Source organism: Lynx canadensis, chromosome C1 (assembly GCF_007474595.2).
Source record: "Lynx canadensis isolate LIC74 chromosome C1, mLynCan4.pri.v2, whole genome shotgun sequence".
Classification (NCBI taxonomy): Eukaryota; Metazoa; Chordata; class Mammalia; order Carnivora; family Felidae; genus Lynx; species Lynx canadensis.
In genome coordinates this window covers 9389841-9403106 of record NC_044310.1, presented here as the reverse complement: position 1 = coordinate 9403106, position 13266 = coordinate 9389841, and the positions used below count along the sequence as shown (strand labels likewise).

The following is a 13266-nucleotide window of genomic DNA, read 5'->3' as shown; positions in this document are numbered from 1 at the left end:
TGCCTGTGTATGTAAGTAACTGAACCTCTCTGAGCCTCTTCACTGGCCTATGAAATGCAAATAGTTCTTACCTTGTAGGTCTGCTGCACAGATTAAATGAAGCAGGGCTTGGAGAGTGCTGGAAATTGCTAAGCACCCAGTAGAGGTTAGCTGCTATTACATAGTTACTGCTGTTACCACCACCCAACCAGAATCCAGTTCCCTTGGCTTTATAGATCCCGAAATTTAATCTTACTATGGGGTGATCCAACTCAGATGATACTGTTTCCCATCAGCCAAATTCACAAGAGGCCAGGAAACCAAATAGTTTATTTCCAACAGGAGACAGCTTTCCAACACCATACACATCATGCCCTTCTCAGGAGTGAACTACCTGGGATGCTGTTCGGTGTGTATAAAACAAAGGCAAAGGGTGGGGCTCTTGGGTGGAGTACATTTCCAGACTGTGATGGAACAGAGGTCCCTGATTCACCATAGAACAGTCACTGTGACCGAGATCAGAACACCCATGGCCACCAGATAGGATCTCTTGCATACTAGCTGTAAACAGGGATTACATGTGCCTTGCCTGACTCACAAAGCAGTCACTCAATACGTACTTGGTAAATAAATGAATTCCTTGGGTAGGGCGGGTTTACCGTCATCAAATCCTCATCACTTTTCTCTCCCTTTCTAGATTCTCAGCAAACTGACACCTTCTTCCTCAGGCAGGACACTATTTATTGATAACAGCCTTCAATGCTAAGTTGCGTCTTATTCTCCTGGATAGAGACATTGTAATGAATTGCAGGAAAATACTGCATTCTCATCACATCTTCTAGCACCCCTTCTCTGCTTCCTATCTGTTGTCTGTGTAATTGACAGTACTTTGCATGCTGTACACGTTAACAATGTCAATGTCATTCATTACCCCCTATGTTCAGTGATACTCTCTCCACTGCCTGGGGCATTGGCAGCTCTATCCCCCTGGACCCTGGTGGAGAGCCCATCATCCTCCAGAAAGATGATTATCCTTTTGTTGATTTCCCCCCACCCCCTGCATGAAATTGAGTGTTGCCCCAAACAATTTCAGTCTGCAAGCTCCCCAGACAACTAAGTGAATGAGGTGCTCAGATCTGCAGACTTCCTTCCGGACTCAGCGTGATTCCCCTCAGAGGGCAAACCCACCTCCAGGCAAAGGCACCCAGCCAGACAAAAAGAAGGGAGAGCCTGCCCACCCCTATGTGTGAAGCCCGAGGGAATTCTTGCCTTGGACTGGTCCCCCCACCAGGCACCAGTGGTTGATGGGCCCTGGAGTGGGGCAAGGAGGAAAGAAGCTGTCACCTCATTTTCCCCATTTGCATGAAGTTGGCAGAATTCCAGCTGTTCCCTAACCTGGCTCTATCCTGTAGCCCTCGGATCAAATGCCTGATCTCTTTCTTTCCCCCAAAGTTTTAAGAAATCAGTAGGGAACGGATTCAAAATTTCAATCGAGGTTGCTTCGGGGCGCCTGGGTGGCGCAGTCGGTTAAGCGTCCGACTTCAGCCAGGTCACGATCTCGCGGTCCGGGAGTTCGAGCCCCGCGTCAGGCTCTGGGCTGATGGGCTCAGAGCCTGGAGCCTGTTTCCAATTCTGTGTCTCCCTCTCTCTCTGCCCCTCCCCCGTTCGTGCTCTGTCTCTCTCTGTCCCAAAAATAAATAAATGTTGAAAAAACAAAAAAAATCAATCGAGGTTGCTTCATTTCTTATCTTCCCCCCCCCCATGGGAATCTATCAAGACTTATCTTGATAACTGTTGACTTGGCTGTAGGAGGGCTCCCCACCCCGTGCCCCCAGTCATTTGATTCTCTTCCAACAAATCGCTCACGCTGGGGGTTTCCTGGAGGGGTTTCAGGGTGGCAGGAATGGCAAGGCTTCCTTCGAGAGCCTTGCAGGCTCTTATTCAGATTATTCAAATGAGTTTCACCAGGGTAGTGCTGGGCATTTGGGTCTTTTGTCTCTCTACATCCTCCCCTGAAACATTTCCACAAGTTGTAACCTGGCATGCCTGTTCTTGGAGCCCGAAATATGACAAATATTCAGATAAGCCAATGGAATTTAAAGCACAGGTCCGTTGCTCTGCTGGTGAAGACTTCAGGGAATGCTTTGTAATGTTAGGTGTGCCTCTCCCGAAAGTGCTCACAGCTCAAATCCAGTACCTGGCCCTGTACCAAGCACTCAGGAGATGCTCGATTACCATACGGGGAAGGAATTAATGAATCCTATTTCAACGTACTGTGATGTCTTCATTCTTATAGGAATATTATAGCAAGTATTTAGTGTAAAGGACTTTTTATACCTTTATATATATTATATTATATATATTTATATTTACATATTTATCTATTTTTATATAATTATACAAATTATATGATTATATAAATTATTTATATTTATATGTGTGTATATTTGTATATTTATATATTTAAATTATATAAATTATATAATATATAAACTATTTAAATTTATATAATTATTAAAATTATATAATTAGTTATATTTATATATTTATATATAAAATATATATTTATATTTATTTATATTATATTATAATATTATATATATATTCATGTTTAAGGAGCTTAAAATGACATAAACCTTCAATTTCAAGTTCAACTTTTGGTTCTTATGTGGTTTTGTAATGTAGTGAAGAGAGCCTGGGGTTTGGAGTTAGACCCATCTCTGAAACCCAGTTCTGGCATATTCTGAAGATAGTGATGTATAATTTAAGGAGTTGCCATGGTTAAATGAGGGAACTGTGACATTCCTAGCACGTGGCGGGGGTGGAAATGGGAGAGAGGTGGTGTCCTCCCCACTTGGCCAGACCACTCACTGTCACGCCAAGGTTTGGGGGCTTTACAATTCTTTGGTAGAGAGTTACTCATGGACCACTCATTTTAGAGGCCAGAGAAAGAGAGAAGGAGTCGTATACCTCCGCTCAGCCAGGGTCCTGCCTTATCCGCCAAGTTCTGACTTAGCCTTCTCTCACTTGGATCCTTCTTAAAAAGTTTTTTTTTTCTTTCCATTAAATGCTGTTTTGGATCTCACACACCAGTGTAAGGGATAGACTTCCCTCGCGAAGACTCTAACAGACCTGGTGTTTATTAAATGCGTGATAGATGTCTTTAAGTGAACAGAAACTCTCAGCAACTCATGAAGGTCTCAGGGCCTCTGAAACTCACTGCCAAGAGTTTCGGGGAAATCACAGGGAAATTTGTTCACCGCATGATTAATCCTGGGTGGATTGGTCCCGGAAAAATCACATGTGGGTCTGTAGCAAGCAGCAGCCTGCAGAATTTTACAAAAGAAACCATACCGGATGGGCCCCGGAGTACGTGTTTTGTATGAAAGTTCAGAGTGAGGGCGGGGCCTGACGATCCAGGAGAAGGCCAGATGTGCGGACAACGGTACTCCTCTGGAGCCACTCAGCTCCAAAGACGACGACACATAGGACCAGAGTACAAAACTGAACCAGATCATACAGCAGAGGCGGGAAACCCCGTAGGGGGTAGGATCCTGTGAGAAGGATAATAAAATTCATCCCCATAATTACCCCCGGCCCAACTCCGCAACAGGACCCACAATAGCTCAGCTCAATGAAGTTATTCATCCATATTCACATCGCCTCAGTCATTATCCTCAGACAAAACCCCTCCTGGGCCTCAGCTGCTCGAAGGCAGCCCAGCAATTCAGTGTCCACACACAGCTTGGGGCAGGAGGGGGGGTGTGTGGGGGGGGAGGGGGGGTGGAAGGTGGGGGGTGTCTGCAGTTAACAGATTTTCTAGTACCGACTGTGCTGGTAGTTTTTTTGCTTTCTTTTCTTTCTTTCTTTCTTTCTTTCTTTCTTTCTTTCTTTCTTTCTTTCTTTCTTTTTTTTCAGACAAGGTTTACAGAGGCCTAAGTCAGGTTCACGCCTCGGGCAAACCCCTCCTTTAAAGCACCTCTGACATTCAAAAACTGGTGTAAGGATAATTACAGCCAACCCTTTCCTAGGAGGAAACAGAGGATGCTGCCCGGCTGTTGCCTTCCCTTAGCTAAATTGGGATGAGGCTCAGTTTGGGGGTGTCCCACACCTTGGCCTGGGGGAGCACGAAATGGCATCCTCTGCACACTGTGTCGCCAAAAGGGAAACGTAAGTGAAGGGCAGAGCTGTGTATGTTCCAGTGGAAAGAGAAGTTCCAAAGATAGGACCTGCCATGAATAGCCCACGGCCCTGTAAAAACAGTTGCTCAAGTCTCTCTGAAGCAGACGGCCTGGCACAGAGTAGTACACCCTGTATAATTTCCCCAGGGCTGGGTATTATTGTCTTCGCGTGGAATTATAGCTGCCTAGGTGAGGTCCACCCTCCCACCAGCCACTCCCTCCCAGAAGGATTTTTTTTCTGGTACGAGACCTTCCTCTAGCCTCCATTTGGAAAATACAAGAGTTTACCTTTCAGCAACCTCCAACTCCAAAGATCACGAGTGAGCTTACAACTCCTCCAGCCAGGATTTAGTGAGCAGCTACTTTGTGCCAGATATGGTTTTGGCCCTAGGGATCGAGACTAGGACAGAGCTCTGTTCTCCAGAGCTTATATTCTATGCGGGGAAACAGATAAAAATAAAGTGGATGGAAGAGTCCGAAGAGGGAAAGGGGCGGGGGAGGCATAGCTGGCGGGCAGGCGGAGCCCCCGCCAGCAGATCTAATGCAGTTAAAGTCCAAGGAGACGCCGAACACTCACTCGGTCATTGGTGTTGGCCAAGTTCAACGCAGGGCCCCAAACCAGCTTATGCCTCAAGGCTCACAAGTCTTCCACTGCCCCACACTACTCAGGAGCCCTCCGCTCAGTCCTGCTACACGCAGCATCCTCTCCACGGAGGATAACTGACGCCTCTTCCAGACAATGCCAATGATGGGGGTCCCCGGGGTGTCCAACACGTTGCGCACAGGGTGTAAGACCAGGCGGCCACCAGAGGGAGACCATCGCCGCACAGGGGAGTCCTCCCCACCCCAGTACTGCTTAGTGTCCCTCCTGATTGATACCCAGGGCCAGCTTCTTCTGAGGCCATGTGCATTCCTCCCATGCACAGCCCTATAGGAAAGCGCGGCCCCGCCAGGGGAAGGCTCCTTGCTTCTTGCCTTCTACCCTAGGTCTCATGAGCTGAGCAGGGGGTGGGCAGGAGGTGGCCTGCCCTGCAGGGACATCCCTCTCTGCTCCCCACCCCTGCTGCCCGTGGATGCGGGGTCTCCTCCTCGCACCCTGCTCAGCCATTGCTGCGGGGACTCGGCACCAGCTAAGCCACCGTCTCTCCTTCCCGGGATCCTCCAGCCTCGCGGGCACACGCACACTCCCAGCTCCCCTCTGCTCTCCTGGGCAACTTCAGATACCAGGCCCAGGCATTCCAGCAAGTCCCAGCTCGCACTCGTCCCCACCCTGCCGGCGCCGTTCTGCTGGGTCTTACCTCCTCCTGCCGGGATCCAGAGCCAGGCGCTTCCCAAGACCAAGAGTAGAACCGGCACCTTCCGCATCTTCTTGGTTGACTGGTCCTCTTTGGGGCCCGTGCAGCTGGTGTCTGTGCCAGGGGAAGATTAAAAAGCCCTGCAGCCAGAGGCCCTCGCCCAGTGGAACCAGAGAGTAGGGGCTGGAAGGCGGGGAGCAAAAGCCTCAGCGCGGGAGGGGTCCCCGAGCTTCCTTCCCCCACAGCAGCGGAGAAGCAAACTTGGCAGTTGGAAACTTTGCAGAGAGTGAGAGCGGAGTCAGCATTTATCTCTCCCGAGGAGGGCGGGGAGCAGCTGGCCCTAAGGTGGTCCCAGTCCAGGGCTCACTAGGACCGCCCTCTGCCTCTGTTTGGCTAGCACGAAAGCGATGACCTCAGGCCAGGTTTAAAGTTACAGGGCTGCAGCTGTGGGGGGCTGCCAGGGCTTGTGGAGGGCCCTGAGCCCCAACAGGAGGGAAAGGGGACGCAGGCAGTGAGCAATTTAGTTTTTAAAACATTTTATTTTATTATTGTGGTTTTTTTTTTTGTTTTTTGGTTTTTTTGTTTGTTTGTTTTTTTTTTTGCTTTCTTTTGTTTTCGGAGTAAGGCACAAGCCTACGTTTTTCTTGTTAGGAGGAGTAAACTCTTCCTTGTGTGGCCAATAATTTTAGAACCAAGCATGGGATTGTTCTTGCAAATATTGAATTTGACGGCTTTCTTCAAAAGTGGCGGTCCTCATCTGGGTGGGCCCGGAGGCGGATCGGGCTGGTGGATCGCGCCTTGTCTGGGGGACCTGAGCAGGTGGGCTCTGGGGTCCTGGCTGCCTGAGAGAGATGGTGGGGACTTTCGGGGACTCCCTGGCTCTGGCAGTTTTAGAAAAAAGGCTGAGTTTGAGGTCTGCTTCTCCTCCCTTTGGATGTAGCACTGTGGTGCTGGACGGATGGACAGATGGACGGCCGTGTGCCGTGAGTGAGGTGTCGTAGCCCAGGAATGTCAAAGGCCCCACCTGGTCACCAAATCTGTGTCCACTTCCAGCCGACACTCATCCTTTTTAACCCTGGAATTTGGACTCATGATCCCTGCTTTACTGGTTTAAGCCGTTTCTCAGGTACTGGATGTTAGCAATAGGCAAACTTGGTGTGTGTGTGTGTGTGTGTGTGTGTGTGTGTGTGTGTGTTACTTTTTTTCCTTCTGAACTGTAGACTGCCCCAAAGCTCCTGACTGGTATGAAAGTTGGTTATTTTCAGGTCCTCATCCCCAGACCCTGATTCCAAATTTATTTTGTCATAAGAATCACAAGGGGGAGGTTGCTTTAAAAGCTCAGATTCCTGGGCTCCACCCCCCAGCTCCTTAAATCAGACCCTTTGGGAATTCACTTGTTAAACCAATGTAGAACTTTGTCCAGAGGCCTCGCTTCTCAAACACCAAGGTGAGACGCCTCAGTGCTGTTAGATGCAGGTGGGCTTCTGAGGGTCTGGGGTGGGGGAGATTCCACATTTCTAAAGGTCTAGGCAATGTCCTATCCTGGGGCTACAAGATAGGAGCTGAAACCTGACCTAAAGAGAGGGAAGGGACCCTGGGTCAAGGGGTTGAAAAGGTAAAGATAAAAGGGATAGAGAAGATAACCTGACTGCCTCTCCCATCTTGTTAATAGATTATTATTACCGCATTACCAGGAATGTTTGTTCACAGACTGAATGATACATGTATCATCTGTTGAGCCTGTTAGATGGAGAAAAGATGCAAATCCACTCTAAAGAGAGGGAAAGAAAGGGAGGAAGAGCCCATCTTCACTTGGGAACAGGGGTGAAATGAAGCCTGTGGTCATGGTAGGGATGGGTTAAATTCAGCTAGTTTGGAGGGGGGCTGGGGCTAGGTTACTACTCAAGGAGATGCCCCTCTCCCCACCCCCACTGCCAACCCTCTCCCCAGGGATGTGTCTAGATTCTACAAGTTTGGTCACCCGACCTTCTGGTGGATGATGGAGGAGGGAGAGGTGATAGAGAGTTGCAACCTGTTGGAGGCCATCCTGGGGCCGGGGAGAGGGGTAGGACCAGGGGAGTCTATGGACGTGGTCTAGGTGCTGTTGGTTTGAGTAACTGGGAAGAGTGGGCTACAGAAGCTGGTGAGGGACCTTCCTCAAAATGCAGACAGCACAGGAGGGACAGGAGACGCTGTCTCGGGCACAGGGGTAGGAGGCAGAGGTCATCTGAGTGACTCAAGGTTGGGCCAAGAAGCTGCAGTGAAGCATAATGGACCTGGCAGCCTGAGACCAGCCCAGATGAGGGGAAGAAGGAAGCAAGTAGAGTACACGCCGCAAGATGCCTCCAGTCTTTGAAATAGCTTGTGCTCCAAAAACAGTGACTGGTAAGATAATAGCGACATTTTCTCTGTTCACCAGGAACCAGAGCCCTGTGTCACTTAATCTTCAAAATACCCCTTGGGTTGAGAACACTGATAATACCCATTTTGTATATAAGGAACCTGTTTCCAAAGGAGTTTCCAGAACAAATGTGCATCAAATTTGTGTGAGGACTGGCTGGTTAGAATTAAGACACTGAGGGGCGGGGCGCCTGGGTGGCTCAGGCGGTTAAGTGGCCGACTTAGGCTCAGGTCATGATCTCACAGTTCTTTAAGTTCGAGCCCTGTGTTGGGCTCTGTGCTGACAGCTCAGAGCCTGGAGCCTGCTTCGGATTCTGTGTCTCCCTCTCTCTCTCTCTCTACTCCTCCCCAACTCGTGTTCTGTCGGTCTCTCTCTCTCACAAATAAATAAGCATTAAAAAAATTAAAAGAAAAAAGACACTGAAGGGCTCCTGGCTGGTTCAGTGGATACGTTGGTGGAGTGTGTGACTCTTGATGTTGGGGTCCTGAGTTCGAGCTCTACATTGGGTGTAGAGCTTTCTTAAAAATAATTCAGGGGGGGCGCCTGGGTGGCTCAGTCGGTTGAGCGGCCGACTTCGGCTCAGGTCATGATCTCGCGGTCCGTGAGTTCGAGCCCCGCGCGGGCTCTGTGCAGACAGCTCAGAGCCTGGAGCCTGTTTCAGATTCTGTGTCTCCCTCTCTCTGACCCTCCGCGTTCATGCTCTCTCTCTGTCTCAAAAATAAATAAATGTTAAAAAAAAAATTAAAAAATATAATAATAATAATTAAGGGGTACCTGGGTGGCCCCGTCTGTTGAGCATCCGACTTCAGCTTAGGTCATGATCTCATGGTTCGTGGGTTTGAGCCCCACATCAGGCTCTGTGCTGACAGCTCAGAGCCTGGAGACTGCTTCGGATTCTGTGTCTCCCTCTCTCCGCCTCTCCCTGCTCACACTCCGTCTCTATCTCTGTCAAAGAATGAATAAACATTAAAACATTTTTATTTATTTATTTTTTTAATTTTTTTTTCAACGTTTATTTATTTTTGGGACAGAGAGAGACAGAGCATGAACGGGCGAGGGGCAGAGAGAGAGGGAGACACAGAATCGGAAGCAGGCTCCAGGCTCCGAGCCATCAGCCCAGAGCCTGACGCGGGGCTCGAACCCACGGACCGCGAGATCGTGACCTGGCTGAAGTCGGACGCTTAACCGACTGCGCCACCCAGGCGCCCCAAAACATTTTTTAAAAAATTAAAGGTTCAGTTACTGATCTGGGCCCCACTCCCCAATTTCTCATTGTAGGTCAAGAGTGGGGCCCAATAATTTGCATCTCTAACAAATTCCCAGGTGACCCTGCTGGCCCTGGGGCCCCTGGTTTGAGAACCACAGGTTTAGAGAAAACGCAAACAGTCCAGGGGCACCTGAAATGAGTGGGGGAACCGCTATTCCTCTATTGCAGGACTTGAGCCTCTTGATAGTGCTGTCTTGCTTAAGGCTCTAGAAGGAGAGGTCTGTATGTTGCTTTTAAGGAGCACAAAGCCCCCCGCCCAAGGGTGGGGTACCACAATGCACAAGGAGAAGATGCAAGGTCAGAGCACCCGCCATGGGACCCTGAACCATGAGGTTGCTGGAGAGAAGCTGTCAGGATCTCTCCTGCTCCCTGCATGCTGTGAGGCCTGTCCAGAGCCCCGGAGCTTCCCTCATGCTGCCTGGGAAGACCTCTCAAGCGTCTTCTCTTGCTTCTCAACACTCACTGCTCCGGGGCCAGGATACCACCTGAAATGGTAGCCGATGTCAAAGGCACCTCTGTGACTCAGGAATAAATCACGCACTTAGGTGTACGAGCGAAATGTATTTAGCAGCAAGGGGATGAGGTTGGGGGTGGGGAAGGCGGGTCGGGAGTGGTGTGGGACTGAAGGAGCGCACAGTAGCTTGGTTTGCTGGAAAGAGCCTCAGTGTTTTCGAATCAAACTTCAGCTCCATGGTGGCCTCTGGCCACACAAGTCTCAGTTTCTGCTTCTTTAAAATGGGCGTGTTATTCCTATTTTGGAAGGGTCTATGCACAGCCACGAGTGTGCCTGCTTTGATCGCCACGGTGGCTGTTTCTGCCAGGCCCTGCCTGGTTCTCAGCCTCTTGAGTCCTCCAGTGCCCACCTGTGCCCACCTGTGCCCACCAACCAGCCCCTACGTCAGAGGTTCTTGACATGGGCCCGATGGAACCGGTTCCTTTCCACCTTAGGACACCCAGCTGGATCAGTACATGAGGACCTGGCACCAGCTTGTTCTCTGTTAGGTCCAACCCTCACCTTGGGCCTTGTTCCTCTCCTGAATCCCTGTCCGGCTCCCTGGGCCCGAGGACCCCTCTGGGAAGTCAGATTATCCCCCCATCTCTACCCAGGAACTAGTGTTCTGCACCAGGATCCTACCTGGAGGCTGGATCCTGCCATTCCACACATGGTGGGAAGCTGGCTTGGATTCCTAGTTGCCAGAGCACCACCCTGCGCTCCCAGGAGCCTCCCCAATGCTGACCGCCCCTTCCTATTGTCAGAATCAAACTCATGCCCTAATTTAGTGGCGGGCATACCATTTTGCTGGCAGACCTTCAAAAGAATTTTGAGAAACTAGATACAATCATTTTTTTTTAATGTTTCCTATCTATTTTTGAGAGAAAGAGAGAGTGTGAGCAGAGGAGGGGCAGAGAGAGAGACAGAGAGAGACAGAGAGAGAGAATCCCAAGCAGGCTCTGCACTGGGAGCCTGGGCTCGATCCAGGGCTCCATCCCACCCACGGTGAGATCATGACCTGAGCTGAATTCAAGAGTCAGGCACTTAACTGACTGAACCACCCAGATGCCCCATATACCCAATCATGTTTAACCACAGAATTAAATAAGTATACGTTTAGTGGGAGGTAGTCTATATTAAACACTTGACAAAAAGAAATAAGGTGAAGACTGACTGTGATTGGAAAAAATATTCATGATATGTTTTGATGATATGAACTGAATACGTATTGGCATGGAAAATTATATAAAAATCTTATCTATGAATTTTAATCCATACATTTTGACATTTTTGATAGCAGATCCAGAAAACTTTCCAGTTACCCTTAAAAGAATCAGCGTCACTAATATTCTTTTGTATTTATTTTTATTTTTCATTGTATGTATGTATTACGTAAATTCTATACCCAATGGGGGCTTGAACTCACGACCCTGAGGTCGAGTCACGTGCTCTACTGACTGAACCAGCCAGTAGAACATAATTATATATATAATAGAGTATAATAGAGTACACTCTATGTAGAGAGTATAATTATAACATATAATTGTAATGTTATAATAATCACAATTATGAATTATAAAAATATAAATTCATTACAGAAACCGTGGAAAACAGGAACATAGAGAAATTATCCTATGTCCAGATTTCTTTGTGCATTTGTTTGCAACTTTTTTTTGACAAGGTTTCAACCCCTTGCTTTGTGTTTTGTCCTATCTGTTTCGTTGTTATCTCTGTACTGAAAACGTTTGAATATTGGTTTTGTTCTGAATCCCTTGAGAGGAATGGAGATTATGGCCTCCAGCCCCGAACACCTGGGTGTGAATTCCCCAAGGGCAAAGACATTCTCTCCTAGAGGCAGGAGGATTAGCAAAGTAAGAAACTTGATATGAATACCATACTATTCTCTAATCCACAGCCCATATTGAAATTTTGACAACTGTCCCAATAGTACCCTTTACAGGTTTGTTTGTTTTTTTCCCCAGAATCAAATCCAAAGCCACATGTGTCATCTGTCATCGTGTCATTGCACTTGACTGTCTTGTCTTCCCAAGATTCCAGAACACTGCTTTTCTTTGTCTTTCTTGAGCTTGATGCTTTTTGAAGACGGCAGGCTAGTTATCTTGCAGCGTGTCCCTTCCGTCTGGGTTCCTCGGATCTTTTCTCCTGATTATATTCAGGTATGCATTTTTGGCTGGAGGGCTGCAGAAGTGACCCGTGTTTTCTCAGTGCCTCAAGGAGGAGGCAGAATGGCGGTTCCCAATGCAGTTGAGTGTTAACTTTGATCCCTGGGAGGGCCTTCTGATGCTGAATTCAGAACCCCCCAAGGTAGTCCCAGCTCCACCCTTCACAGGATGCATGCAAACCAGGAAAAACCAGTCTATATACACAGGCACCCCCGGGGCTAAAGATATTTTTTTTCCACCCCAGAAAATGCCCCATAGTAAGACTTGAGCTTGTAGAAGGAGCTGCGTTTTGTAAATGGAGAGGGGTTATTTGTGAAGATGCTGATTTATCCCTCCCTGTGGCTTTACAGGAAAATTTATGGATGCCGAGGATTTGAGAAGTTGCTCCCTTGCTGGGATGCCCCTGGGGAAGTCTGTGTGTGTCCCCAGTTTGAAAACTCCTGCCCTGTCCCTCTGCCTGGGTGGATCTCCTCCCAGCATTCCAGCCACCTCATCCCATCCTGATATAGTTGAAAGATTGAGCCCAATGTCTCCTAAGCTACGGTGCCCCCCCTGCCCCCTTGAGGATGTCATGAGCTCCCCGAAGCCAGGAGCTTACTGATACATTCATCTTCGATTTTATCTGACCTGCCGGGAGGGAGATCCTCCCCATCCAGGGCACACACACACACACACACACACACCCTGTCCGGGCTCACCCCAGAGACTCAGTCAATGGCAGGTGATACACCACAGGCCAGTCTAATTCCAAGGACAAAACCAAGAGCAAAGGGGCGCCTGGGTGGCTTAGTCGGTTAAGCATCTGACTTCGGCTCAGGTCATGATCTCATGGTTTGTGAGTTTGAGCCCCACCTCGGGCTCTGTGCTGACAGCTGGAGCCCGCTTGGGATCCTCTTTGCCTCTCTCTGCCCCTCCCTCTCTTTTGCAAAAATAACATTAAAAAACAAAAAACAAGAGCAGGTGTTGATAGGGCGCCCAAGGGACTGGCTTCTTGGGATTTTCCAGGAAGGAGAAAGCCCTGGGGCGCTAAAGACAGTTTTACCCATTTCATCATTCTGTTTGGTCAAGCACTGCTAGCCATTCATGCTGCCACTCATTCACTATTGTAATTCATTGACTCACTCATGAATTCACTACTGTAATTCATTCCAGAAACGCTCACTGATGCGCGTGGCCTGCCCCGCGTGGCACTGCCGTGGGCATTCTGGTTGTGGTGCCAGGACTGTGACATTTCCCGCGTTTGGCTGGAGCTACCCCACCAACACGACCTGCCATCAGCCTCCTCGGGCCAAAGGTCCGCTTTCAGCGCCCTCCCCCCCATTTTGGTACAGGAGGGTTGACTCTTCTCTGCCCAGGCGGGGCCCTGTGTCTGTCTTGGGACAAGGAACAAGGTGTGTTGTTCCTTCTTTTCACTGGTCTATTAAAAGCATCAGGCTTTTGAGTGAAGCAATAAGGAGAACATTCAAC

At 48.9% G+C, this 13266-nt stretch overlaps 1 protein-coding gene across 2 annotated transcripts in view; it reads right to left on the bottom strand.

The window, feature by feature from the left end:
* PDPN (podoplanin) overlaps window positions 1-5736 on the bottom strand; it is a 28502-nt gene extending 22766 nt beyond the window's left edge. The window contains exon 1 of one of the 2 annotated variants that reach the window (XM_030327433.2): window positions 5459-5736. In XM_030327433.2, coding sequence (XP_030183293.1) covers window positions 5459-5525 — 67 coding nt within the window. In that variant the 5' untranslated portion in view covers window positions 5526-5736. The remainder of the gene's footprint in view (window positions 1-5458) is intronic. The other variant, XM_030327432.3, reaches the window with a different exon arrangement.
* Between the last annotated feature and the right edge of the window lie 7530 nt (window positions 5737-13266).